We start from the raw sequence: 26,729 nt of genomic DNA on the forward strand, positions 1-26,729 counted from the left end.
AATGCTTTGCCAGCCAGAACTGACAGCCACATTAAATGTCCAGAAACATTTCTGCGGCCATGGAAATTTTAATTTATAGCGTTCTAGGTGTGAAATTAATTACGGAGATATACTCTATCACCGATCAAGGTCGTAAAATCGATGATTGAGAGGCAACGACTATAAATAATACAGAAGCGCTGAAGAAACAATACCGTGTAACAAATAATTGTGAGCAGAAGCTTCATAACTGTAGGGCTGCCGCAGGAATCAATGATATCTGTCCTTTTCAATGTGTTTACGCTGGACCTATACGATATTTTGCACGCATATAGGAGGTAAGTTGTTTGGATATGACACCTAGAAAGTCTTCGGTTATACTCTTTGCCAGACGCAGGGTTCCTCCTAAGAAAATACTGAAGCTTGGACGATACCAGCTACCATCCAAGACTGGATTCAGTATCCACCTATAACGGTGGGAGACACATGTTACGGAAGCTGTCGTAAACTGCAAAAAGTTCACAAATATATAAGACGACTATACAAATGTAAGTACAAAGTACTTAGATTGTGCTTGATTGCAATGCAATCTACACCGACTAGCGCTCTTTTAGACGAAGCAAATGAGCCTCCCCTGCATATACGTTACAAAGACCAGAGTGCAGTTTCTTTACTAAAACGATCGTGATTCCCACTTGACTAGATATAACACAGCATATATACCTTAACGCTGTTGTGCTACACATCCAGGTACTGACTCAAGAAAAGTCTTCTTCTTCTTGTTGTTGCCGCTTACTTTCCATTTCTCAAAAGAAGCCTGTCTGCATAAAGATTGCCCTACTTTGAAGTAGATTACTGCACCAGTGTATTGGAACCACAACTTCTAGTAGATCTGGAATTTGGCTGTGGTTATTCGAATAATCGCGTTTTGACGGAGTACCTTTTCAGACATAACAGCACAAGCAAGATTCATCTACACCGACGCTTCGAAGAATTAAGATGGATATCATTTTGCTTGATGGGATAGCTGCTGTCATATTGGAATAAAATTCAAGTTACATGGGGAAATAATGATTATGGTGGGCGAGCTTTTAGCTATACTACGAGCCCTTCAGTACGCCAAGAGACACGTGAGTTGTAAGTTCGTGACGTGGAATTACCAGCTACAGACCTTTTAAACGTTATCAAATTAATAATAAGAAAGAATCAGAACACAAAATGGCAATGGATCTCCAAATACAAAGGCAAAAATCATCGCAAAGTGAAACCGACGCCGATTATTAACTTCTGGCAGAAGAAACATCGATCCTCCAGAAGACTCAAAAACACTATACTGCGCCTTACATGCAACCATGGCTGTTAAAGGAAGCATCTGTATCGGATTTGTATGATCATATTCCCATTGTTCGACAGGGGTAAAGAAGAGGGTGTATTCTTTTTTTTTTCTTTTCCGCCCGAGCAGATACACCGAGTGAGGTGACGTAGTGGTTGGCACACTGGACCCGCATTCGGAAGGAAAACGGTTCAAATCCGCGTCCGGCCATCCAGATTTAGATTTTCTATGATTTCCTAAACCGCTCCGGGAAAGTGCCGGGATGGTTCTTAGATTCATAATATTGATAGATTAAGTATTTTTTGACAAGAAGCTTAAATTTTTTGCTTGAAACCGTGTTTGTTGGCACAAAAATTACATACACAGTCATAGTTTACAAAACAGGAGTTGCTGTGTTGTCGTATGATCTTACCTTATTCGTCAACAAAGTGCAAATACAGAGGAAAAGTCATTATTGTAGTCATGTAGATGAAATTTCAATGAGCTGACAAGGGCAGCATGTGGACATTACATCATTTTCGATGTATCCACAGTGCAGTAGTCCAATATGAAAAGTCGCAGTGATCACGTGATCAAATGAAGCAACAGTAGTATCAACTTCGTAATCAGATCTTTGCCACGCATATGTAAAGGTAGTTCTGTATCTCGATGCAGAACGCTGATTGCAGATAACAGAATGGGGACCGATTATGAAATATCGACCACGTAACGTCGCCTGTGGATTGTCAATTTTCATGCGTAAAAAAAAAAATAATAATAATACGTCTGGCATCTAGTTTGCACTGCTATTCAGAGGTTGGCACTATTTGATGGCAATATCTTAAACGTAATATCCTTGCTGAGAAAACATTCAAACTTCGATTGTACACATATTCAGAATTATACACCTAACTGGTAGAACAGATATGCCTCCATATTGTAAAATCAGTTTTGTTTGGTTTTAGGCGTTGAAGCTGGGGCACTTCCCTTTTTAGAGCTGGATCAGAATTTGAATCCCGTTTGTTACATCTAAGTGAAGAGTTTTAATATATCTGCCGCTAAGCAAATTAAGAACTGTACCTGAACTAGAGAAAAGCTGTTCTGCTACTAATGTGAAAGTTACATCTTCAAGTCCACTAAAACCTACTAAATATCTTAATGGGATAACATTATCTTCGATTGAAAAAATAAAAAAAATACTGAAGACTGCCAGAAAGTGTAGGAAAGCAATGTTTCGTGGCGCCGTTTCGACCGTGAAAGCATGGGCAGCTTCCTACCGTCCAGAAATATTTCCTTAGCGTTTAGCCGTTATAGTGAATTGTAAAGAACAAACTGGCGGCAGGAAATTTTAAAAACGACAGTGTTCAGTGACTAAGTACGAAGATAATTCCCTACGGAGGTTAACTAACTTTGTAGTCTTCTGATTCGAGTTTACTTACTATCAACAAAGTTAATTTGACTGTTCACATATAAAAATCACAGTGAGCTGGCGACACTAGATGAAACGTTTCTCAAATTTTCTATACTGCCCGTTCGTTCACTCATTCCTACTGCCGCCGTCTCAGCACTGCCTTCCTTTCTTCCTTCCTCCCTCCAGTGGTTTTTTGTTTTGTATTGTTTTGTTTATTTCTTACTTCCTTTCAAAGTTTGGTTGCCAACTTTGTATCTGGGTTGACTGTAAGATTAAAAATGTTTTAACTACCAGACGAATGGAATGATACAGCTAAAGTTTATACGAAATTGCAAAATAAAAAAATTTCCCCTTCAACATGCCTTATGTCGTATAGCGAAAGCGAACATTTTTGGTAAGTTTGTATGGCAAGTGGGTAAAAATTTTAAACACCCGATTTTATTTTGAACAGGCTTGTCGACAAACTGTGTGTGAACAACTGACCTACTGAATACGGTACTTGTGAATCCCTTAACAAAGCGTATTTCGCAACTGACAGTCTGTTCTCCATGTTGTTTATATCCAGCGTTTCGTCTAAATTTTATGTTACTATCGGATGAGCCCGGAGAAAAGTAGTCCTATTGCATAGAGCTATACAATTTCTTTTGTAAACCAGTGGTCTCTTCGACCGAAATGCTATACTCTGTCTGCTCGGAAGTTACGCCTTGAAACCCGTCGTGCTCTCTTTTCCTGCGTGCCCCTCATAGGGATTTTGGGATTTTCTCTTCGTGGCTGGCTCAGATTAATCACGCAGATACGGTCGCTATCATATGTCTTATCGTTTGTTAGCAGTAGCTTTGACAGGTATTTGTAGATCTCTCTGAATACAGTTTTTCAGTATCAGGTTGACACACTTTGCAGGCAATCCAAATTTTAGGAATTCGCTGATAAACACGGAGTTCTGTCGGACCTCTTATGTCCTGAGCGTGCTCCCGAAGGATTGCAGATACTGTCAGTTAAGCGCCTTGTTCAAGAGTCAGTAGAGCATCGCATTCGTACATTAGATTCATTCGTCCCTGTGTGGACTTCTGCATTTCTCTGAAGGCTATACACGGGTTTTTTAACGCTCATGACACTGACTTCATGTTTCATAAACGTCCCATGATACCAAAACAAAGTTTTCCGCAATTATGGTACGTAAGGAGGCTGTATGGCTAATACATTATCCACTGGGTTATTGTTTCAAACTGTTGTTGTTGCTGCTGCTGCTGCTGCCGCCTCTGCCGTCGTCGTCGTCGTCGTCTTCAATCCGTTGACTGGTTTGATTCACCTCTCCATGCGTCTATCCTGTGCAAGCCTCTTCAGCTCTGCAAACTACACGTGAATATTTAGTTTTTTCCATAGATCTATCGATATCTGCTAAAGGTACAGCGTTCCGTTTAAAAAGTAATTGCGGAAGTGCTATTGACTTGTGTGTTATGTCGTTTTTTGAAAAACTTGTTTCGTAATACGTAACATATAGAAATATTAGTATTGTCGAGGTTATGTGGTACCCTTTGACAAAATAGTTAAGAATTATTACTGAACTAGCCTCACAACTCGAAGGGGGCGCTTGTCTGTTTAATGTTTCGTTGACACAGGCATTAGAAATAGAGCATATAATCAGATCGCGCAAGACTGGGGAAGGATATATGCCGTGGACTTTTCAGAGGCACCATCCCAGCATTCGCCTTAACTTGATATAGGAAAACACCACGGAGAACCTACAGTGGATGGCGTGCTCCTCCCGAATGCTAGATTGTGATAACATGTGCGCAACCTCGCTGGGTCTTACTTTTTTTAAAATAAAAAAACATACATTAGAGACTACACAATCATGATAATCAGCAGTCATTTGACATCCGCTGCTCATAAAATCCATTAGTGTTTTCCATGTGTTACGGTCTTCAGCGATACGCATCCATCATTCTCTTATACGTTTTCTAATCCATTTGCTCAGTTTACATTATGTTATGACCTTGGCCGTTTCTTATCTCCTATGATCCGGCTAAGTACTTCCCTGGTCTAACTTTCATCCATTAGCCTTGGTGTAAGACCCACATACTGGTACTACAGTTCCGTTAGTTTTTAACTACATCTAGCACTTACATCTGTTCCATGGTCCATTTGTTTGTTTCCCTATCTCGTCTAGTAATTCTGAACATACTTTTCACCGTGAGGAACCCATAGTTTTCGGTTTTCTTAATTAAAGCTGTGTCTCATTACCTCAAGTCAAATTATAATACATTATGGATTACGCCGAAGTGACAAATAGCACAGCAGTCATGGACTGAGCAGCTGGTCCCGGCGGAGGTTCGAGTCCTCCCTCGGGCATGGGTGTGTGTGTGTGTGTGTTTGTCCTTAGGATAATTTAGGTTAAGTAATGTGTAAGCTTAAGGACTGATGACCTTAGCAGTTAAGTCCCATAAGATTTCACACACACACACACACACACACACACACACACACACACACACACACACACACACATTTGAATCCGTGCCTGTCACGTAACGGCTGTTAGTACAGATATTGTTGAAAATTAGTTAAAATATTTTTCAAAACCTATGAGTCCCAGACGTCTGCTAAGCCATACTCATAGCTTCGTTCTATAATATTGTTCACTACTTGCAATGTTATATCCCACTTACTCGGATAGCGTAACGCACTGCGGGACTGGAAGGTGATTCAGACCTGTATTGCGTCCGCGTGGCGGATTGACTACTGTTGTTTGGTACACCAGCCAGCTCGAGTGTAACTTTTAGGTGGTTTTACACCAACGTTTACACAAATACTGAGTAGGTCTCCACATTGCGCTTCAGAGTATACGGACAACAAACTGAGGTCACTCAAACCGACCACAAAAGCTTGGCGGACTTCGTGTCAGCCCTGCCGCTGGAAGGAGGTTTTGCTTACCAGACTGCGCATCGGGCATAGCCCTTTCACACATAGCTTTCTCCTCCGGGGGGAGGATCCACCTTTGTGAAGTTCGTGGCGTGCCGTTTTCAGTTCAGCATATTGTGGCTACGTGTGTACTGTATACTGATAATAGGGCAGCCCTTGGTCTCACTGGAGATCTGCCCACCGTCCTCGCAGATACCGATACCAGTGTTAACAGAGTGGTGAAATTTTGTGAACTCTCAGACCTCATCCCTAAACTGGTGGGGAAGGGTGGCAGACTTTAGTACGTTACAAACTGCTCTGCATGTGGGGACAGCCTTCGTCCCCACCCATGAGATTTCCTGTTGATTTTTCGTCAGGGCGCTGATAACCGTGATGTCGAGCGCCCCCTCAACCCAACTCATCATCATCATCATCATCATCATCATCATCATCAGAGGATACGATACACAAATAGTTAAAATACAGAACAAAAAGTACATACTTCACGGATGGGTGGCGCACACTATTCGCCACCCTTAGGTTACCTTAGATTACTGTTGCGCCAGGAAAGACATTCGGCCACAGAATTACAGAGTAAAATAAAAATTGCCAAATCCAGGAAAAGCGGACACGTGCTAGACGGTATAAACGCTAGGGAAAAGAAAATACAGACTTCCAATGTTATATCCAATTCTAAAGCATTTTCTATGTGGTTCGTGACAACTTAAGTGAAAATCTTTTTTTTTTCTGAAAAGTAGAGGATATAACCGTTATTTCGTTTTTTTCTCTTCTATGTATCTCCTGTCTTATCAAGGAGAACAGTTTATTAGAGAATTGTTTCAGTTTGGAACAATCGTCTTCTTTCACAAACATTCCGTCGGTTGATGAACGACGGGATAGTATCGTGTCAATCAGAGACCTACAGGCACCAGTTATTTAATATTTGCCTCCTGTTATGACTGCACAAGAGATTAGATTCCTCCCAATTTACGTTGGTCAAGGACCCTGAATATGGTGTAATGGGACGCCGAAACAGTTTGCGTAAATAAATTAAATGCAAAAGAGACGGCTGCAAGTGTTTTAATTTTCATTTCATATTGAACGGCCGAAGTCCTTGTAACCATCGACTACAAGGATGGACATACAAAAATTTAAAGAAATATTCAAATGCTTGTACAATTTTTTCTCTATTGGTAGTTACTGTGTAATCTGCCATTTTAACTGGTGTAATGTGGTGTCGACCCAAAGTGCATGCCGGCCTGAGTGGCCGTGCGGTTCTAGGCGCGACAGTTTGGAACCGCGTGACCGCTGCGGTCGACGGTTTGAATCCTGCCTCGGGCATGGATGTGTGTGATGTCCTTAGGTTAGTTAGGTTGAAGTAGTTCTAAGTTCTAGGGGACTGATGACCACACCAGTTAAGTCCCATAGTGCTCAGAGCCATTTGAACCAAAGTTCACGGCCAGTCGTGAATGTGGTTTGTTTGACATGTTTTATAAATCTTCGGTACATTCCTTGATTTTTTTTAAGTGCTTTAAAGTCAGTCATCTCATGGCATATGTCCTGTCGCCGATGACTTCGCCTTGTAGCAGCATAGCCCAAAATCATCTCGATTCACGAGTCGCCTCTCGCCCGTTAACCTAGTTGAGAGCCGCAGCTGTTACAGTAATGTCCTATGAAATTAGTGAATGTGGCGCCTCGGTTTGTTTTTGTAGAAAACACGTTTGTCAGCCGGCCATCCGGACGTGTGGTCACGGTCGCCCTGTAGCTGACGACGCCTGCCACGGACCGCTAAGGCGTAAGCCGTCCTGTTAAATAACGCCGGTAGTTCTCACCGGATCAGTCACTTTGTAAGCCTCCGCAAGCAACTTAATCAAACTAGTCAAGCACCTGAAATATTGATGGACATGTCAGAACTAAATGGAGGATTTGCCGCGCTTGTAGGATTTACGATGTAATCGCGAGATTAACAAGGTGTGGTTGCCAAAGTCTCGCTTCACTAACCATCTTCCTGTGCCGATATAGTTGCTGTAGAATGGTTGATCATTCCATATCGCACAGTTGCCTGCAGGAACTTCGTGCAATTTCTCAAAAAACCGGATAAATATTTTTTTCTAAAGAAAGTGTCTTAGAATTTGAGACGTAAATTTTAAAGCTTTAAATTTTTATACCAGTATTTATAACAATGTAATGACCAAGAGAGCTCTCAAAGATCACCAGCAACGTCATTGGCCTCAAGTAATTTCCGAGGAGGAATGGTAAATATTCAGGCATATGACAGGAACGATGATTCGAAGCAGAAAAAATCTAGTAAACGTGGACTCTAAAACGCACACGTTAAGAGCTATGAGCACTTGTTCAGTATAAGATACGTGTTTCACACTAGCGAAGATGAACAGGCGCTCGTAGCTTTTAAGGTATGCATTGTAGAGGCCATTTTTACTAGACAAGTTTTTCTTGTTTTGGTCCATACTGCCGCCTCGCGACATATGTAAAGCATCGACCTTGCAGTAGAAGAGATGTGTTTCACAGTATCGAAGATGAAGTAGTGCTTACAGCTCTTAAGGTATGTGTTTTAGAGCCCATGTTTATTAGACTTCTTTTGCTTCGAATGATTGTTCCTGTCATATTCCTGAATATTGGCCATTCCTCCTAGCCTCTTAGGGCACACTGTATTGAGATTACACAGCTGACTTCTTTGATAGCACTGTCGCTACATAAAGCTTCCTTTTCGCCCTGTCTTCAACTGTCCCCCTTCGACGCCGTTGAAAAAGTGGGTGAAAAAATACACAAGTGGCCGAAACGTTTCTATACTTCACATTTTTTTAATATTAAGTAGTGGCGATCAGTAGTTGAGAGAGAGACAGAGAGATTGTACGATTGGCCAAAACTACCGGAATGGGTAAGCTATATTTTTATTTGGAATAATCAGTTTGTTAGCTAATAAATAACATCACACGGAAAAGTGTCTTTATTCAAGAAATTTATAACCCATGCAAAAAAATACTGTTCTTAGAAGTCGACAAAAATGAACTTTGTTAAAATGGTATTCGGTTTCAGGCTCAGGTGTTATCGGGTTCTGACGGAAAATATTAATGGCGGTGCCAGTTTACAGTCAAGAGAGGTCAGCGTCATCGTGAAATGTCGACCAATTGAGAACCGTACAACATGACTATACAGCTAGGTACTTCAGAAAGTAATTGTCGTCCGGCAGTAAGATCATTGCGAACAGAAGTGACGCATTGTCAGGAGAGAGTACATGTTCTGGGTTTTGCGCAGACACTGATCTTTTGCGGTACGGTTAACAAATGCATCACAATGTGTGCGTGAAATGGCACCCTAACTGGAAAGGTACTCCAGAGGTGAAGTACACGAGGCAGTCCGATTTTTCTGGAAAAACATCTGAATTGCACGCAATGAAATTCTGCCGGTATCTGGGCCAAATGCAAGTCGGCATGCCAACAATTTGACGAAGGTTGCACAGACGTGGATGATGCTGATCGGGAAGGAAGGCCGTAGATATCGGCCTCAGACGACAGTTTCAGGGTAATCTTTTCGGAAAACTGAAAGAACATCAGGGGAGGGAAGGCGGGGACGTTCGTAAAACGGTTCTCGAATGGCTCCGTGACCAAGGAGAGAATTTCTGTCGTCGATAAACTGAGCGATTGGAAGAACATTCTGAGTGCTGTTCACAGAGATTTGGCGATTATGCTGAAGAGTAGTTCCGTGATTTGTGTCACTTTGACGTGTAGTTCAGCATTCATCAAAAGGTACCTTCTTCCCATACTAAAGTGTAGCTTACTTTAAAGGCCCTGTGTCTTTTAGAACATATTTAACTCATTGGTGATGCCCTTTGGAGGCGAACATACTAGATAGCATTACCGCAGCACTTCATGTGTGTGTCATTTTAATGGCTGAACAGGTTCCTAAAAAATGTCTGCATCTACATCCGTACCCCACAAGCCATAAAGTTTAAAATAAGGGACACGTGGTGTATCAGTTTAAATTTGCCTCTATTGACCATCCCATTAGAGTTGCGTGAGACAAATATCGGTCTTCATATCCCCGTATCATTCCAAATTCCTCTAATTTTGTTGTTGTAATTATTACGAGCGATATACGCAATAGAAAGTGACATGCATCTCTAGCCCTTTCGGATTGCCGTTCACAGGATTGTATGGGTAAAGCGCTTCCTGATGCAAAACGTCTTTCCAGCAGCATCACGGACTGGAATGTTTTGAACATATCTGTAATGCTCTCGCGTAGCCCTTCTTTTGTGCCAATGCAATTTGGAAAGGGTTCCGGACTGACCAGCAATACTCAGTAATCGGTCGACGTGGACTTTTGAAACCCACCTCTTTTGCGGATAGTTTATACTTTCATAGAATTGTTCCGTGGCGCTGTCTAGCATCTAATTTCTCCACAAATATACACTCCTGGAAATTGAAATAAGAACACCGTGAATTCATTGTCCCAGGAAGGGGAAACTTTATTGACACATTCCTGAGGTCAGATACATCACATGATCACATTGACAGAACCACAGGCACATAGACACAGGCAACAGAGCATGCACAATGTCGGCTCTAGTACAGTGTATATCCACCTTTCGCAGCAATGCAGGCTGCTATTCTCCCATGGAGACGATCGTAGAGATGCTGGATGTAGTCCTGTGGAACGGCTTGCCATGCCATTTCCACCTGACGCCTCAGTTGGACCAGCGTTCGTGCTGGACGTGCAGACCGCGTGAGAGGACGCTTCATCCAGTCCCAAACATGCTCAATGGGGGACAGATCCGGAGATCTTGCTGGCCAGGGTAGTTGACTTACACCTTCTAGAGCACGTTGGGTGGCACGGGATACATGCGGACGTGCATTGTCATGTTGGAACAGCAAGTTCCCTTGCTGGTCTAGGAATGGTAGAACGATGGGTTCGATGACGGTTTGGATGTACCGTGCACTATTCAGTGTCCCCTCGACGATCACCAGAGGTGTACGGCCAGTGTAGGAGATCGCTCCCCACACCATGATGCCGGGTGTTGGCCCTGTGTGCCTCGGTCGTATGCAGTCCTGATTGTGGCGGTCACCTGTACGGCGCCAAACACGCATACGACCATCATTGGCACCAAGGCAGAAGCGACTCTCATCGCTGAAGACGACACGTCTCCATTAGTCCCTCCATTCACGCCTGTCGCGACACCACTGGAGGCGGGCTGCACGATGTTGGGGCGTGAGCGGAAGACGGCCTAACGGTGTGCGGGATCGTAGCCCAGCTTCATGGAGACGGTTGCGAATGGTCCTCGCCGATACCCCAGGAGCAACAGTGTCCCTAATTTGCTGGGAAGTGGCGGTGCGGTCCCCTACGGCACTGCGTAGGATCCTACGATCTTGGCGTGCATCCGTGCGTCGCTGCTGTCCGGTCCCAGGTCGACGGGCACGTGCACCTTCCGCCGACCACTGGCGACAACATCGATGTACTGTGGAGACCTCACGCCCCACGTGTTGAGCAATTCGGCGGTACGTCCACCTGGCCTCCCGCATGCCCACTATACGCCCTCGCTCAAAGTCCGTCAACTGCACATACGGTTCACGTCCACGCTGTCGCGGCATGCTACCAGTGTTAAAGACTGCGATGGAGCTCCGTTTGCAACGGCAAACTAGCTGACACTGACGGCGGCGGTGCACAAATGCTGCGCAGCTAGCGCCATTCGACGGCCAACACCGCGGTTCCTGGTGTGTCCGCTGTGCCGTGCGTGTGATCATTGCTTGTACAGCCCTCTCTCAGTGTCCGGAGCAAGTATGGTGGGTCTGACACACCGGTGTCAATGTGTTCTTTTTTCTATTTCCAGGAGTGTATTTATGTTGCCGTTCCACTCAAAATCGTTGTAAATGGGCAACCATGGATATATAGATGTGTGACTGGTTCCAATAATCGGTGATGATATAGCAAAAAAATATCGGACCTTTGCATCTATTTATTTACATGCGCCAAGGTATTCTTGCTTCTAGAGGCTGTTTCCGAATGATGTGACCTTGTATTTACTGCATCGTCCACGAAGAGCCTTAGAAAGCTCAACGCTACCTACTCTGTATTGTGATTAGTAGTAGTCCTATCACACTACTTTGCGGGATGTCTGACGCTGCTTTCGCTTCTGACGATCTCTCCCCACTGAACAGTGTAATTGAGATGTTTGGGGAAGTAGAAATTCAAACAATAAACAGTGGTCTTGAAGTTTTTCGCGAGTTGATAATACACTTACCTGCGCAATTCGAAAGGTCTGCGTTAGTTTCGTAGAGACAAGGTGACACTCCTTTGTTGGATACAAAAATCGGATTCATTGTTTGTGTCTCTAAGATTTTGTAGTGGCAAATGATGATCGTAATGAAGCGATGGACTCTGGTGATGGTTATTGGGCCGACATTAGTTCATTAATTCCAACAAAAACTGTAAGTTGGGGATGTCATTTCGGCATATGCTGTAAAGGTGTGTTTTCTGTCGACTTCGGCATCGAACGAACACTAAATAAGACCAAGTGGGGAGAGAAAGCTGTAACACTATCTCAGTGTCCGATTTTCAGATAGCTGCATCGTTGAATTTCTTGACTAGATCTAAGATAGCAGTGTATGAACAAAACTACTTTCCCGTGTATATTTTTTCTTAATTTGTAGTTTTAAGCAATAAAAGGCGACGCGCTCGTACAGATCTTTTAATAATCGAAGCAGAAGTTGGAATGTGGCTCATGAAGAGTAATATGAAGTGTTTAAGATAGAACACAAGTAAAGAGCCATACAAATCTCTCGTCTAGACCACACATAAGCGTTATTTCCCCGTATTGAAATCCTAACCAGTTCTAAATGATTGGAGAAATGAGGAGATTCGAATGACACTCTCGGAACGTGGGTTTAGTAAGGCGTCAGAAACGAGGTAAAGGTAAACTAGTACAAGAAAGGCTTGGGACGCCACTTGAATGTGTGTCCCTAAATTTACTAGCACCTGCTTCCCCAATCTGAACACGTGCTCAGTGTCAAATATTCACCTCGACGACGGGACCTGTGCCGCAATATTCCTTTGTATTTATAAAAAAAGAGAAAGTGGTGTGCGCCTGGAAGCGCACATGTACTTTTTGTTCCCCTGCCTAAAAGTAAGTTAATACATATACATGGATGCATATTCTCGAGTAGAATTCGTGCGTATGCTAGAACCTATAAATTGGTAGCAGCTGGATTTGAAAAGTGCAGCATCTCTGATGAGCTCGATATTTCCGGAATGTTGAACTCTACCACATCATTCCATTGTCTGGGAAGGGCATATTGTCGCTATATCACTTCTCGCTCCTGATTACTTGTTCGTAGTGTGGCTAACTAGAGTCGCTCAGTATAATGTGCTGGGGCCTGCGCGCTGTGAAATTCAGTTTTATACCATTCTGTGCTGTGATGTTGGAAGTATTGCATGTTCTGGGACCAGGGTCAGTGTTCCATTTTCTCTGTTTCTGAGCTGCCTCCCAATTTAGAACAATGCAGTGAGTCCGTAAACAATAGTTGTAAATATACATATTTTTAGTGATGAAAAAGATCTACCTCACTGTTGAACTTCCGAGTAAATAGAGTAACTCTTGTGGAACAAAAACACAGGGCGAAGTTCAGTAAAGTTTAAATGTCCCGTCGACAGATAATGCATTAGAGACGGAAAACAAGGTCAGACTGGACAAGTTTGGAAGAAAATCAGTTGCATCCTTTTTCAACGGAACCATCCCAGAATTCAGCGAAAGAGATTTACTGAAACCATAGAAAACCCAAATATGAATGTTCAGGTGAACATGTGAACTCCGCTAAAGTTTATGAACACTGTGGTGTGAAAGCACAATGTCCTGCAATCAAGTGTCTAAATGTCGTGGCATTGAATAAAAACGGATTCAGTCAATTCCTGGGGAGTTTCCCCTCCTCGTGGTTACTATGCAAGCCACAAAGCATCAGCAGTACTGGAAGACCGCGAAGGAATGTTGTCGACCAAGCCTATTCCAGTCATGTTCGAAGAACGACTTAATATTCCGAGAGCATACATTCCTATAAGAGTCAGCTAACATACTGCTTACTCCTAAGCAAATCTCGCGACAAGAAATTAGAGCAATTCGTAATGATACGAATGCTAACCAACAGTCTTTCTTCCCGCGCACCATTTGCGACTGGAACAGAAATTGGAGGGAGTGACAAGTTACAGTGATTCACGATGTACCCTCCGCCACACTCCGTAAATTGGCTTGCGGAGTATAGATTTTGTAAGGCGTGCACACTCATGGTGGGAAGACTGCTTTTCTCTCGTCACATTTGGCCATGCGTTTTCCAGCTAAAATTTCGTGTGTGGACCCCTGGCCATAATATCGTCCAAATACAGTGATTACTGTACATATGACGTTCACTACTTTGGAACTGAGATCGCATATGATATCGAATGGCACTCAACAATATAGGCTGGTAAATTACGGTCACCACAATAGTGTTAACATTGGCCCGAAAACCCTACATTTTCGACGCAGACTGGTCTTCACCCTTTGCAGTGCTACAGTGTAGAATCAGTACTGGATGGAGATATACGGCACGTTAGCAACATATGGACAAGATGCTGTATACCTGCTTTCTATCTGCTGGAGCCACACAGACATCACTCTCGTAGAAACACACCGTGTAGAAGCCACGTTGTAACAAACCGTTTTAGGCGATCTATCGTTTCGCCACCTTGAACTCGCTTACTGCTGTTGCTTCCTATGGCATAAACGAGGCATACCGACATATTTCTGCCCACGTTTCCACTTCGTTTCAGTGTCTTTTAGTGATTGAGTTCGACGCAATACTGACGTTTCTTGTCATACAAGAGAGAGCACTTTTGTGCCTACGTATACGAGTACAACGTTGTTAGAGACAGTCTGAAAAGCTTATCAGGGTTTTACAGGGTAGGTTGTGCTGAGAAATAACAGTTAAGAAAAAAAATTGATACGTGTTGCTATTTCCCAGTAATTAGCACTGAAGTGAACCAACCTGCTGTCGCCAAACGTGTTCTTCTTTCGGTTTCCTGAAACCGAACAAGAGAGCGATTCGAAAAGAAAATGGACATGGTACGGTAGTAAGGATCTAACCCGATCCAAAGGCTGACCAATCTCGTACGCTATCATGCATTTCCTCGTTGACAGCTGATACTAATTGTATTTGGCGGGTCGCTTGATTTCGGGCGTGCTACAGCCGGATTGGATAACGTCAAAGCTAATTAACTCGTAAACTGTAAGACTTATCGAATTTTTAGCTCAACAATTCTCATCAAAACCTACCCTATAACACCTTTACAAGCTTTTCAGACCGTTTCTGACCACCCTGTACATCCCATATGTCTGCAGTATTACATATTACAGATGCACTGTTGTTGCCATACGCATCTTCCGAGTTTGGACCGATTCGGTACATATTTCTGTGTATTACAATTTCCATAAATGCTTTAGTACCGTAGTTAAAACCTGTCATGCCATAAAATAAAATAATCAAATATTTTATCAAAATGGTAGAATATTATTGACGATAACAACCACATAAAGTATTCAAAATTTCATATTTCGGGCAGTTATTAGATAAGATGTCTCCCTTGAATATCAAATCAAATGAATAAGCAACCCAGAATTTGTGTGTATTGTGTATTTTGTGTTAAACCGGGGACCGCCATAGCCCTCAGTGGTTCACAACCCCACAACATGCCACAGCAGTCCACCCACCCCACAGCCGCCCACACCGAACCCAGGGTTATTGTATGACTCGGCCTCCAGTGGGCACCGCCGGGAACGTTTCATACCAAACGAAGAAATGTTTGCATGGTAGAGTAATTATGGGTGTACGCGTACGTGGAGACAGTGTTTGCGCAGCAATCGGCGACACAGAACCCAGAATTTAGTTCGGAAGCCATTGACAACAAATTTTAATATAATGACTGCAATGGTAACTTGTTGCATTAACCTTATGTCCTTAAACTTTGGCCGGTTTGTAGAATTTCCTGCCCATGTTCTACTGGTTTACATTGAATATATGAAGGGCTTATTTGAGTAGTGGTACAAATCCATTTTTGTTCATTTTGAGATACAGAGTCCTAAAGTTAATTGAGCGCTGGAAAATCTGCAGTTGAGATACCAGAAATATTCAAGCATATGTCTTTTTTCTAGAGATGAACCTTTCTTTCTGTTTGTTTGGACTATTAATTTCAGAAGCATTATAGGCAGAAAAGTGGAGATAATGGACTTGTAACACTATTGAAATAAGCCATTCATATATGTTATATACTGATGGTTCTCGCTTTGGTTGAAGTTGTCACTCAGAGATAAGATCGGTTTGTAATTTTGACGGCCCTTAATGTAAATGTGAACAGCAAACGCGTGTTAAAATGTCTTGGCGTTCTGTACGTATCCATTACAGGTTGCTCATTTAATCACGATCTGCATCATTGTTCAGTGTATGCCTATTACGTGTATCTTCATGAAACGTCCAAATTGAGTGTAAACCAGTAGATGACGAACAGAACGACTTGCTAAAAACGGATCACTTTAAAAAGGAAGAAATTCCACTTAATATATTTGATTATTAATGCCATTACAATGAATTTGTGGTCATCGACAAAAATATATTAATTGTAATTAATTAATTGTATGCTGCAGTGCCGGGAAGAATAGGAAGAGATTGCATTTTTGTTGACTGAAAGCATTGCTACTTTTCTTGTAAGGGAAACAATGCGGGGGATGAATTAGAGGTGGAAGCCGACTCGATCGCACGACGTCGCGCGCTACTCTGCCAAGGTCGAGGCGGCGTGCTCCAGGGAAAGTTTTCGCGTTGTCCCTAATACCTACTTTGGGGCGTTGCCAAACGTAAGGAGCTGCTACCAAGATTGTCCACCGAAATGAGAGCGTGCGTGTCGTGTAGTTTATCAGTTTAAACATTTCTGTAAGTCGTCTGATGAGTGCTCTTCTTCATTTAGTTGGTGATGACCACCGTTCACATTTGTGTCGAGTTTAAACTGCTGCAAAAAAATTCGCCTGACATACGTTTTGTAGATCCTGGAGCTGTCATAGTACAGCTTGTTTTCAAACCATTTCTCCTAGTTCTTTTTTTCCATTAACAATGGCATGAAAGATTTCCCCCCCCCCCCCCTAAATTTTTCCGGTCCTCTCAAGTAAACGTCTGTCAACTGATATTTAACCTATTATGTCACTATAATCGTAGATCCAAGACGACTCTTATCAGCGAGTTTCGTTTCACGGATTTCCCAAGGAAAATAAAGGACTGAAAAACTTCTAGTGCAGTTTGACCTGAGTTCTATGTTTATAGAATAATCAGACATCTGCTCTTCAGCTATTAGCAATTCTCATACTCCAATATGGATTAAATCTGATTTATTTCCAACTAAAACATTTACTCTTTCATCAGATTTATTCTGAAAGTTTTCTGCAAAAAGTTATCGATTCCCACAAGTTTGAGGACCACCCGGAAAAACTGATCATATGTATACCAGTTCTGGAGGGGGGAGGGAGAGGTTAATTGTTATGTTCATATTACTGGTATGTTAAGATAAATTTGTAATTCACTCTGATATCACACACAAGACAACAATGGTTTTGACACAGTGTAATATATACACACAGCTGGTTCGAGAACATTTTTCCACATGAGCGACTCATCTTTGCCCCCCCACCCCACCCTTTCTGTTAAATAATTTACACATTCACCCATGTCAGTTATCACTACTCATTGTTAATTACCTGTATTGCCAATTCTCAATCCTATGTCATTCACCCTTCATGGCTGGACAGATAGTGTCAAGTTTACAATAATATTACTACAATAAAATAAATACAATATTGCAATCTAAAATATGATACTAAAATGGATTCTATATAACAAAGTTAAGAACTGCATTAAAATATACATTACAATAATAAGACAGTGTTAGAAAAAAGTATAGTAAAATAGCAGAGTTACTGCTCTTTTCACTGGCACTGAATTGCAGCACAGATAGACACTGTTCTGTCACCGGAGAAATATTCTTCAATACTGCATGAAGATTGCTCATTTAGTATACATAACATTTTAGTTCTAAATTGTTTGATTGGCAATGAGTGAATATCCTTAGACAGAGCACCAAGTAATTTTAAGGCCAACATTGGCAAGCTGTTCTGCATCTTAGTTAAATGATGTCTTGGCCTGTCTATACTTGTTTTGATGAACTTTTTTTCTTTCTGTAGGTCTTGTATTTGTCTTTGTGTGAACGAGTCAACTGAAAATATATTTGTTGAAAGTCAGAACTCCTAATCTGCAAAAATTAGTTTACAGTGGTCAGTTTTTTTGATGGAGGTAATGATCCTCTTCCTTTCTTTTGAAATAAAAGCACATTCTTGCAGTCTGCAGAACAGTTGGACAATAACAGCCCATAGCTGGTGTGGCTGTCGAACATTGTAAAGTATATTATTAGTAGGTGCTATTGTGATATTACACTTTTTAGTTTCTTCAAGAGGTATAGAAACCATGGGAGTTTGTAACATACATGTTTAGTGTGCTGTTGCCAAGTTAACTTAGTGTCAATGAAAAAGCCCAGAAGCTTAACAGCTGCTTTATCAACCAGTGCTCCAGTATCACTGAGGCTTCATATCATCCTCTATGTTCTGTCTTCATTAATTTTCATCTTGTTCATGATAAACCAAGCCTTGGCATCACTGAATAGGAGTTCTGCTTGTTGAACAGCGTGGACTGCATTTTCCCCTTTTGAGAACAAAGTTGTATCATCTATAAACTGCAAGATATACCCAATGAAGTGTATGTCATTAAAAATAATTAAGAACAACAGAGCTTGTATTAAGGAACCCTGTGGCACACTGTGATTTAACTTCATTTCACCTGAGTTTGCCCCTTGCACCGTTATCTGTTGTGTGTTACTTAGGCAGGAGAGTTCAGGGAGCACCTTGCCATCATCGTCAGACTGATACCACCTACTTGTAATGTATCAAGTAACTGACTGAACTGTATGGACACAAGCACAGTGCAGAGAAAAAGCACAAGAGGGTCACTTCACTGTAATGTCAAGCTCTCATAGCTGGTGTTGCATCAGTATGATGTTGGATTGTTCCATGTATAAATGCGGGATTGTTTCATGTTCTGTGACCTGTCGACTTGTGAACACTTCCATTTGCAGGCACTACACAGAATTGTGGTCTGTGGGGTATCTATACACCACTGAATTCCATTGCTTTTGTCATAAGTCTAGCCATAACTGAGTTTCGCCACAGGAGTCCACATTCTCTGACAGACTACAAGCCAGTAGTAACAGTAGTTTATGACTGTATTTGGCAGCCTTTCTCCAATCTTTATCGAATGGTTTGTGTTGTTTGAAAGTGAGTCAACAGCCATGATACTTCATTTTGGCATGCTCCATTGGTATTTGGTGTTTAACACTGACACTGTAGAGCTCTAGTATTGGATCAGTGACCCGCAGCACAGTCATGTGCACAGACTTGTAGAATGGGATTTTTCTCTTCGTGTGACTGTTATAATCAAAGCTGTCTCACTCACAACATTCTCTCAGCATATCTCGATTAATCTCCTTATTATTTTGACCAGTGTAGCTGATATCTGGGGTGTCTCCTGCCACATTTCAAACAGGTGCCTCATTGTTGTGTTCAGTTGTGCAAATATTTATTTTGATAGTTAATTTTCTTCTTTTATTGCTGATTATAATTAGAGAACACCCTTGCACGGAATGTATTAAACATGATAAGAATTATTTACAAAGTCAAATGTGTATGGCTGAGAATGCCCTTATGTACTCCCCTGTGACATAAACTTGTGAAATGCCCATTAGCATATGAGAGACTTCACTTCCTAATAGTTTACAGAATTTTACCATTTAAAACCCAGTGAATACTGGGAGCTAAACCAGAGGAGTTGCAATGTGTTTCCATTCTTTCACAAGTTTCCTCAAGTTCTCTTTTTTTTTCCTTTAGCCGGGATCACAACTCAAAATAATATGTTTGGTTATGATTTAACTTGCAGTCAGCAGTGAACTGATTACACATGGATCTCTGTCTTGAGTTGGACAAGGAATATCAGAACAACAGCCATGTTATTGGCTTGGTGACTTCGTAGTAAACAGAACTCAGTATATCATTCTTAATAGGGAGAGATCATTAGAAGTGAAAGTAGCATCTGTCATATTTCTAGAAAGTGTGAAACGACTGTTGCTATTTATGACAAAATTCAGCATTACTGTTGACAGACTAAACAGTTTTTTACAGGGGCATTTACATATAATTAGTGTGTGTTGAAAAGACAGGCAGATGACTCAGAATATGTAATGTAATGTGCATAAAAGTAACAACAGTTATATATCTACAGATGCATAGCTTGTTCAGTAAAAGTTTATTTGACAGTCTCCAGTGCACTACAGCCTTCATATTAAAAATCACAGACTATAGTTTAAAAAATGCAGTATCCTTACTGATAGTTAGGGAGAGAAAAAAACAAACAAAACAACAGCACATTTGGGATATAAATTTTACTCAAACATTTTTACACCTCTGACTGCCAAATCTCTTGTTTGTTCTTAAAATTATATCTTAAGTAAAAAATTATTCCTTTATTTTTAGGCAGAAGACATCCTTGAAGACTTCTTGCCTTTTGATCCCAATTCAGATAAGATCAGAGATCCAGCGTTGAATATCGCACCAGATGTTCAGGTATGGTACTCTGGATATAAATTCATAATCTTCATTATTTACTAGTCATATAAAATATCAACTATTTATTTCATTTCATTTATTTTGTGTGCATGTTTCCTCTATTGTGAATGATTCCTGTACTTGCAGCTGGTCTCGGCAAACAGTCTTTATGAAGAGATTATTGGCTTGGGCCCTAAAGGTGTAAATAAAACCAGCAATTCATGCCCTCCTGATTTACCTCAAATAAAGCCTGAACCAATTCAACTCAGTGATGCTGAGCTCCATGCACTTGCAAAGGATAGACAGAAGAAGGATAACCATAACATGAGTAAGTTACACAGTAGAACACTTTAAGCAAAACTCATTTGTATTCATTTGTATCAAGAAAACAAAATGGTTACACACTTTTTTCTTGAACCATGCAGAAAAAAATCCATAATTTGTGGTATTAAAATATGTTACAGTGTCATAATATGGACAGATAAACTAAAAATGTCATTAATTATCACATATATTTGTGGGGTGTTAAATGTTAGAATCCATAATTTTATGAACCTGTGCCACAAATTTACTGGTTAGGGAAGTGTAAGTCTTTGTGTCAGATGGGGAAAACAGAAAAGAAGAATGAATGAAAAGGTACATTCCTTCTCCTCATGACTGGACAGTATTATGTGGCATTCTTATCTCCTTCTTACATTTTTAAAAATTTTATATGTATTATGTCACTGAAATCCTCTTAGAAGCCTTTTTCCAATGCAATAAAAAAAGATGATATAGTTCCATTAAAAATAAGCCTGTGTCATAATTCAGCAGCTATAAAAGTTAAAGATTACGTTTACACATCAGAAAATTTGCCACATTGCACACTATAGCTTAGTGAAAATCACACCTCAGTACATTTACTTGTTCTATATATATTCTGGGTGACCTGTTTTAGCTGCCTCATACTATATAGTATTTATGGCACAAATAATAATTGATTTATTTCATATCTGACTAGTTATATCAGTTCCATCCATTAGAATTAAACACCATTACCTAAATTATAGCTGTTGTGATGTAGAATTTCACACTGGAGGTACTGACAGTGCATCCTCATGTCAGTCAACTTTGAAGATTTATTAAGTAGCTACTTAGCTAGTTATAGATGCTTCTATGTTTGCTACACAATATATTGATTTTGAAAATTAGATACTTATTGTGGTAAATATCATTGCAGTTGAAAGGCGGAGACGTTTCAATATAAATGACAGAATAAAAGAGCTTGGAACATTATTGCCAAAAACAAATGATCCGTAAGTATAATTACTAAACTTTGATTTGACTTTGAAAGCCCCCTCCCCCCAACCTGCCACTCATAATCCATAATCCCTCAAAATTGATAACCATTGTCCCCAAGTTCCTTAGAGAATTGAAAATATGGATTAATATTAATTATTCACACTTTTGTATTCTCTCTCTCTCTCTCTCTCTCTCTCTCTCTCTCTCTCTCTCTCTCTGAGTACTTTAATCAATGTGCCACTCCTCTTGCTCTCTTGATTTTCTTTTTCTTCTTTTTGCTGACCTTTCCAAACTTTTCTGTTATTCCTGATTATACACCATTTTACATTTATTTTATTTCAAATTTTTGTATTATGTCTGCTTTTCTCCTTTAAAAAGAAAATCTTACTGCATATGCAGTTTATTTTTATATGTGTATCTCTGCCTATGTGTAGTACTGATCATGATGTATTGATAATGATGGTTGTGGTGATGTCCAAAATGATTTTTAAACCTTGTAAATTTTGCTGTTTTTTTTTCATATTAAGTTGATTTGTCTGCTTATGTGCCCAAGAAGTGTATTCTCAGCAGATGCTGGTGTTTATATGTACTTCCTATTCTGCACTTTTAGTGCCCAACTAAGTAACCTGAGCCTCCACCATATGCAATCATGAGATACAGGAGAGTAACCAGCATCAGTTATGGTAGGACAAAAATTCCACACAAGAAATTACAAATTTGTGGAGGCTCATGTTACTTATTCAGACACCAAAAATGAAGAATTGGAAGTAAGCATGTAAAACAGAAAATCATGAAGAAACCTAGATCAAGAGCAAGCCCAGAATAAATTGTTAGTATCAGTGTGTGTCTACCATCCATGAAGAGAATACAGTTAACTGCCTAAAGATAAACACATATATTTTGGAATATGCTAGCACTGTTTTGCCATCTCATTTATCGAAACATATTCACAGAAATACATTGTGCAAATAGAAATCCATACCAGGTGGTTTGAGTGAACTATACCTAGTGACCTCAAGCTGACAAACATAAAAAATCACTTTAATGCTTAGTTCCTGTTCTTGATTTCATGCATGTGGTGTTATAAATTATTCACCTGAGAGCAGCACTGTGTTAACAAGATCCAGATATATAAATTTTCATCAATATTGAGAACATCTAGGTGAGTGAAACCACAGAATGATAATATGCTTAATTTGTGGTGACACTTGTTCGTAATGAATTACACAGTTGCAATAGTATTTTGTCAGACATAACTTTTTAAACCTAAATTTAGTGCACATTACAGTGCTAATGTGACAGTTGCCCTTTCCAAAAGAGATAATAGCCCTATAACTGCACACTGTCGACAATTAGAAAAAATAATTTGTGTGAGAAATTTTACAAACTGGTTACTGCAAATCAGCAAGGACCTGAAGAGCACGTTCAGTTAAAGTACACCAGTACAACCCCCTCCTCACCCCATTCTCGCTGATTGTTTAAAGAAATGAACTCCTATGTATAAAACACCTTCTAATGTCTGATTACTTTGCATTCAGTGGTACATATGAATACTGTGTGCATGATGTGTTAGGAATAGAGTAAGTAGTAAAGAAATAATAAAATGGAGCGTCATGCCTGATGTGGAAGTTTTACTGTACGAACAATAAAAATGTAGTAAGTAGTAAACTTTTTTCATGTCACTGTTTTGGAGGGGGTGCAATGAGTAGTAGTTATAAAAAGGTTTAAAATTATATGTAAAGTTCTTTGGAAGTCGCTAAGTGCTCTCATTGTCAAATGTTGGATGAATATAATCCATGTCATTTGTGTACCATGCGTTATGCTGCCTCAAGACACACACACATTTTTAAATGTAATATTTGATTTATTGTGTTAAACCTTTAACTTAAGATTATACATTTTGATGATTAGATTAGGACGGTATTTTAAATTTTCATATTCAGTCAGTAATTATATGAAATACTAAAAACCACATTCTTGGTTCCCCTGGAAGCCATGAGAACGGCAATCTGCATTTTGGACTGTGTGACCATTTTAGCCATTTAGTAATATAATTTTAAAATGGAGGAATAGTGAATAAATTTAACCAAAACTGTAACTGTAAACACAAGTCCGTAGTAGTAATTGTAATGTTCAGCATCATTCCATGGCATATCTTTTTATTTTTGCAGGTATTATGAAATAGTGCGTGATGTAAGACCAAATAAAGGGACTATACTGAAATCCTCTGTGGATTACATAAAACTTCTGAAAAGTGAAGTTGAAAGAATGAAGCAAAGTGAACAGAAGCAACGCCAGCTTGAGCTACAAAATAGAAAACTGCTACTTAGAGTGCAGGTACAACATATAAATCCACCTTTATAAATTTAGTGTGTGTGTGGTGTTTTTTTGGTGCAGTAAGTGGCAGAAATCCTCTTGTCTGAACATGGAAATTTGTCATTTCCCATGTTCGTTTAGTTAATGCATGATTTATCTAAAAATAACGTTCCTCTGAAGAAATTGGTTATTGTGCTAGAGGAAATTGAAACCATGCTTGTGTATATTTACTGTACCAGTTGACATTTGCTTATGTTATTCTGTTGTTGGCTTTCAAACACTGGGTCATGAGTCTGGATATTATATAAAAATGCAAACACAGTGCTGAGTCCCAATGAGATTTTACAGATTTAGAAAAAATGTCTACTTTCTGGAACACTGATGATGTTTTGCTTGCCACTGCAACTAACAGTGTTCTGCATGTAGAAAACTCTGATTTTTTTAGGATTCACAAACAGTTGGAGTTGTTTGTGTTTGCTGTAGGTCGTAGTTTTGAGATACCACCACCAACCTTGTTACAGCAAAATTTACCCAGTAAAGAGATAAATTGTTCTTGCATATTATCATTAGTGGCAGCTGTATGGTTCTTCTGCACAAAATTGGTTTCTAAAATGAGCCCTGCTACATTGTCTAGAAGATGTGCACATGTAGTTTCTGCATTTTAGAGATCACTATACCCTTTTCATGCATGAGGATTACTTTCAAGTACTACTAGGTTGAAAATTATGTAGCCCCTTTCTATGGGCAACTGAATCATCAAATTTGACATTGGTGGACTATATCAGGATATTCAAAAATTTCTCTTATGAGAGTTTAATTGACACTGCATTGGACATAACTGCTAGGATCCACATATCTACTGCACCAGTCACCAGTCTATATCTACATCCATACTCTAGAAACCAGTATGCAGTGCATAGCAGAGTGTACTTCCCTCTGTACCACACATTATGGTTTCTCCCCATTCCAGTCATGTGTGGAGCATGGAAAGAATGACTTCTGAAATCAATATGTGCATGCTGTAATTGATCTAATCTTGTCTTTGTAATTTATACTGAAGTGATATGTAGCAGGCTGTAGTATGTTTCCTAGATTCCTTACTTGATACTGTTTCTTGAAATTTTGTAAGTAAAGTTCCATAGGATGGATTATGTCTATCTGCAAAAGTCTTCCAGTTCAAGTTATACAGCATTTCCAAGATGCTCCCCTGTGAGCTGAACAAACCTGTGACTACTCACGTTGACTTTGTTTGTAAACAGTCAATATCTCCTACTAGCACCATTTGGTATGGCTCCCACACACTTGACTAATATTCTAAGATAGGATGCGCAAGTGATTTGTAGACAATCTCATTTGTAGATTGACTCCATTCTCCAGTGTCCAACCAATGAACTGAAGTCTACCACCTACTTGATGTAAGAGTGAGTGTATGTCATCATCACATTTCATATTCCCACAAGTTGTTACACTCAGGCATTTGTAGTGGCCAACACAGTGTGTCATATGAATTCACAACATCCAGAGACTGATGCCACTATATGACTTTTTTTTTTTAGAGTTGCATATGGGGCCTGAAGATAGCACAGTGAAATGCCAAAACTGGCAGCCTTCAAAATAAAACAAAAGAAGAAACATTTTAACTTACATGGCTGATGGCGAATGGCATTGACATTGACAACATTTTGAATAGTTATTGCAGTATACAGTAATTAATTAATTTACATAGTTTTTACTTTCAATTTATTGTAAATGACTCTAAAAAAAGTGACAGGAAATATATAAATTTGTGGCTATCAGATTACTCAAGATGCTGGATAACCTGGTTTGCTACTTTTTAAACATTCAGTGTTAATGAAAAACCTGAATTTCACTTTGTTCGCATATGAAGCTCTACAGGTGGAGAAATGTAATTCTGAATAGCTGCTAACATTTGCAGTAGTCTTGTGTTTATGTGTTTATGAAAAACCTTACTTGGTACACAGATTGGCCAACGTCGCTTATTAATCTGCAAGGCAAAATGGTAACCTAACCTAAACAGGAAAAGATTTGGTCACATGGCTAGATACACTCGTGCACAGATTCAGAGCACATTTTATTTCTCTGTAATCCTGCTCTGTGGAAGTTGAGTGCTCGATGGAGGAAATGGACCTAGATGGCTGTTGGAGGGCATAGTATTGCTGCAGTGCTGCACTTGCGTAGTGAGCGCATACCTGTTTCATCACATGAATACGACGACCAATAGTGTTCCTCACAGTTGGCATAAATACGGCAACCCAGCGAATGATCAGTCGGTTCTGTGCTCACACCTGATGTTGTTACTTACTATCATCACTGTAGTTTGGGCTATTCACTAACAATGTCACTTGGCGTTTTTCACTGGTCATGTTTGGATTGCCTCTCTCTTTGTTTCTTGGTCTGGTGACATCGTTGTGGTGAATGTTTTCACTTTACACCTTGTTGTTGCATAGGTTGCATGGGGCTTTTCTATGTTTGTGTCCCATAGGCCATCAGTCAGTCATGTTTAGCTCAACTACTGCTTGATGTCCTTCCCCAGGTGGCTCTTCCACCTTTTGGCTTAACCTGTTTCTCCACTGGGTTCTGATGTGTGTGCTGGTATGCAGCTACTTGCAGATGTAGCATTAGTGATGAGGGAAAATAAAGTTGTTCAGTAGCATATATGCTATATGGGTTGACTGAAAAGTAATGCCTCCACCTTCGTAACTCTTCAACAGTTGGCAGCATTGGTATGCAGCTGGTACTGGCTTGTTCCGTAGCCTCTTCTCTACAACTCCAGTTGGTGG

General features: G+C 40.3%; 1 protein-coding gene across 2 annotated transcripts in view; it reads left to right on the forward strand.

Annotated features, from left to right (window-relative positions):
* Window positions 1-26,729, forward strand: part of LOC126297672 (microphthalmia-associated transcription factor) — a 349,969-nt gene that overhangs the window by 307,635 nt on the left and 15,605 nt on the right. For both annotated transcript variants that reach the window (XM_049988778.1, XM_049988777.1), the window contains exons 4-7: window positions 20,260-20,349; window positions 20,479-20,659; window positions 21,551-21,626; window positions 23,784-23,949. In XM_049988778.1, coding sequence (XP_049844735.1) covers window positions 20,260-20,349; window positions 20,479-20,659; window positions 21,551-21,626; window positions 23,784-23,949 — 513 coding nt within the window. The remainder of the gene's footprint in view (window positions 1-20,259; window positions 20,350-20,478; window positions 20,660-21,550; window positions 21,627-23,783; window positions 23,950-26,729) is intronic.

This window comes from Schistocerca gregaria, chromosome X (assembly GCF_023897955.1).
Source record: "Schistocerca gregaria isolate iqSchGreg1 chromosome X, iqSchGreg1.2, whole genome shotgun sequence".
NCBI classification, from domain to species: Eukaryota; Metazoa; Arthropoda; class Insecta; order Orthoptera; family Acrididae; genus Schistocerca; species Schistocerca gregaria.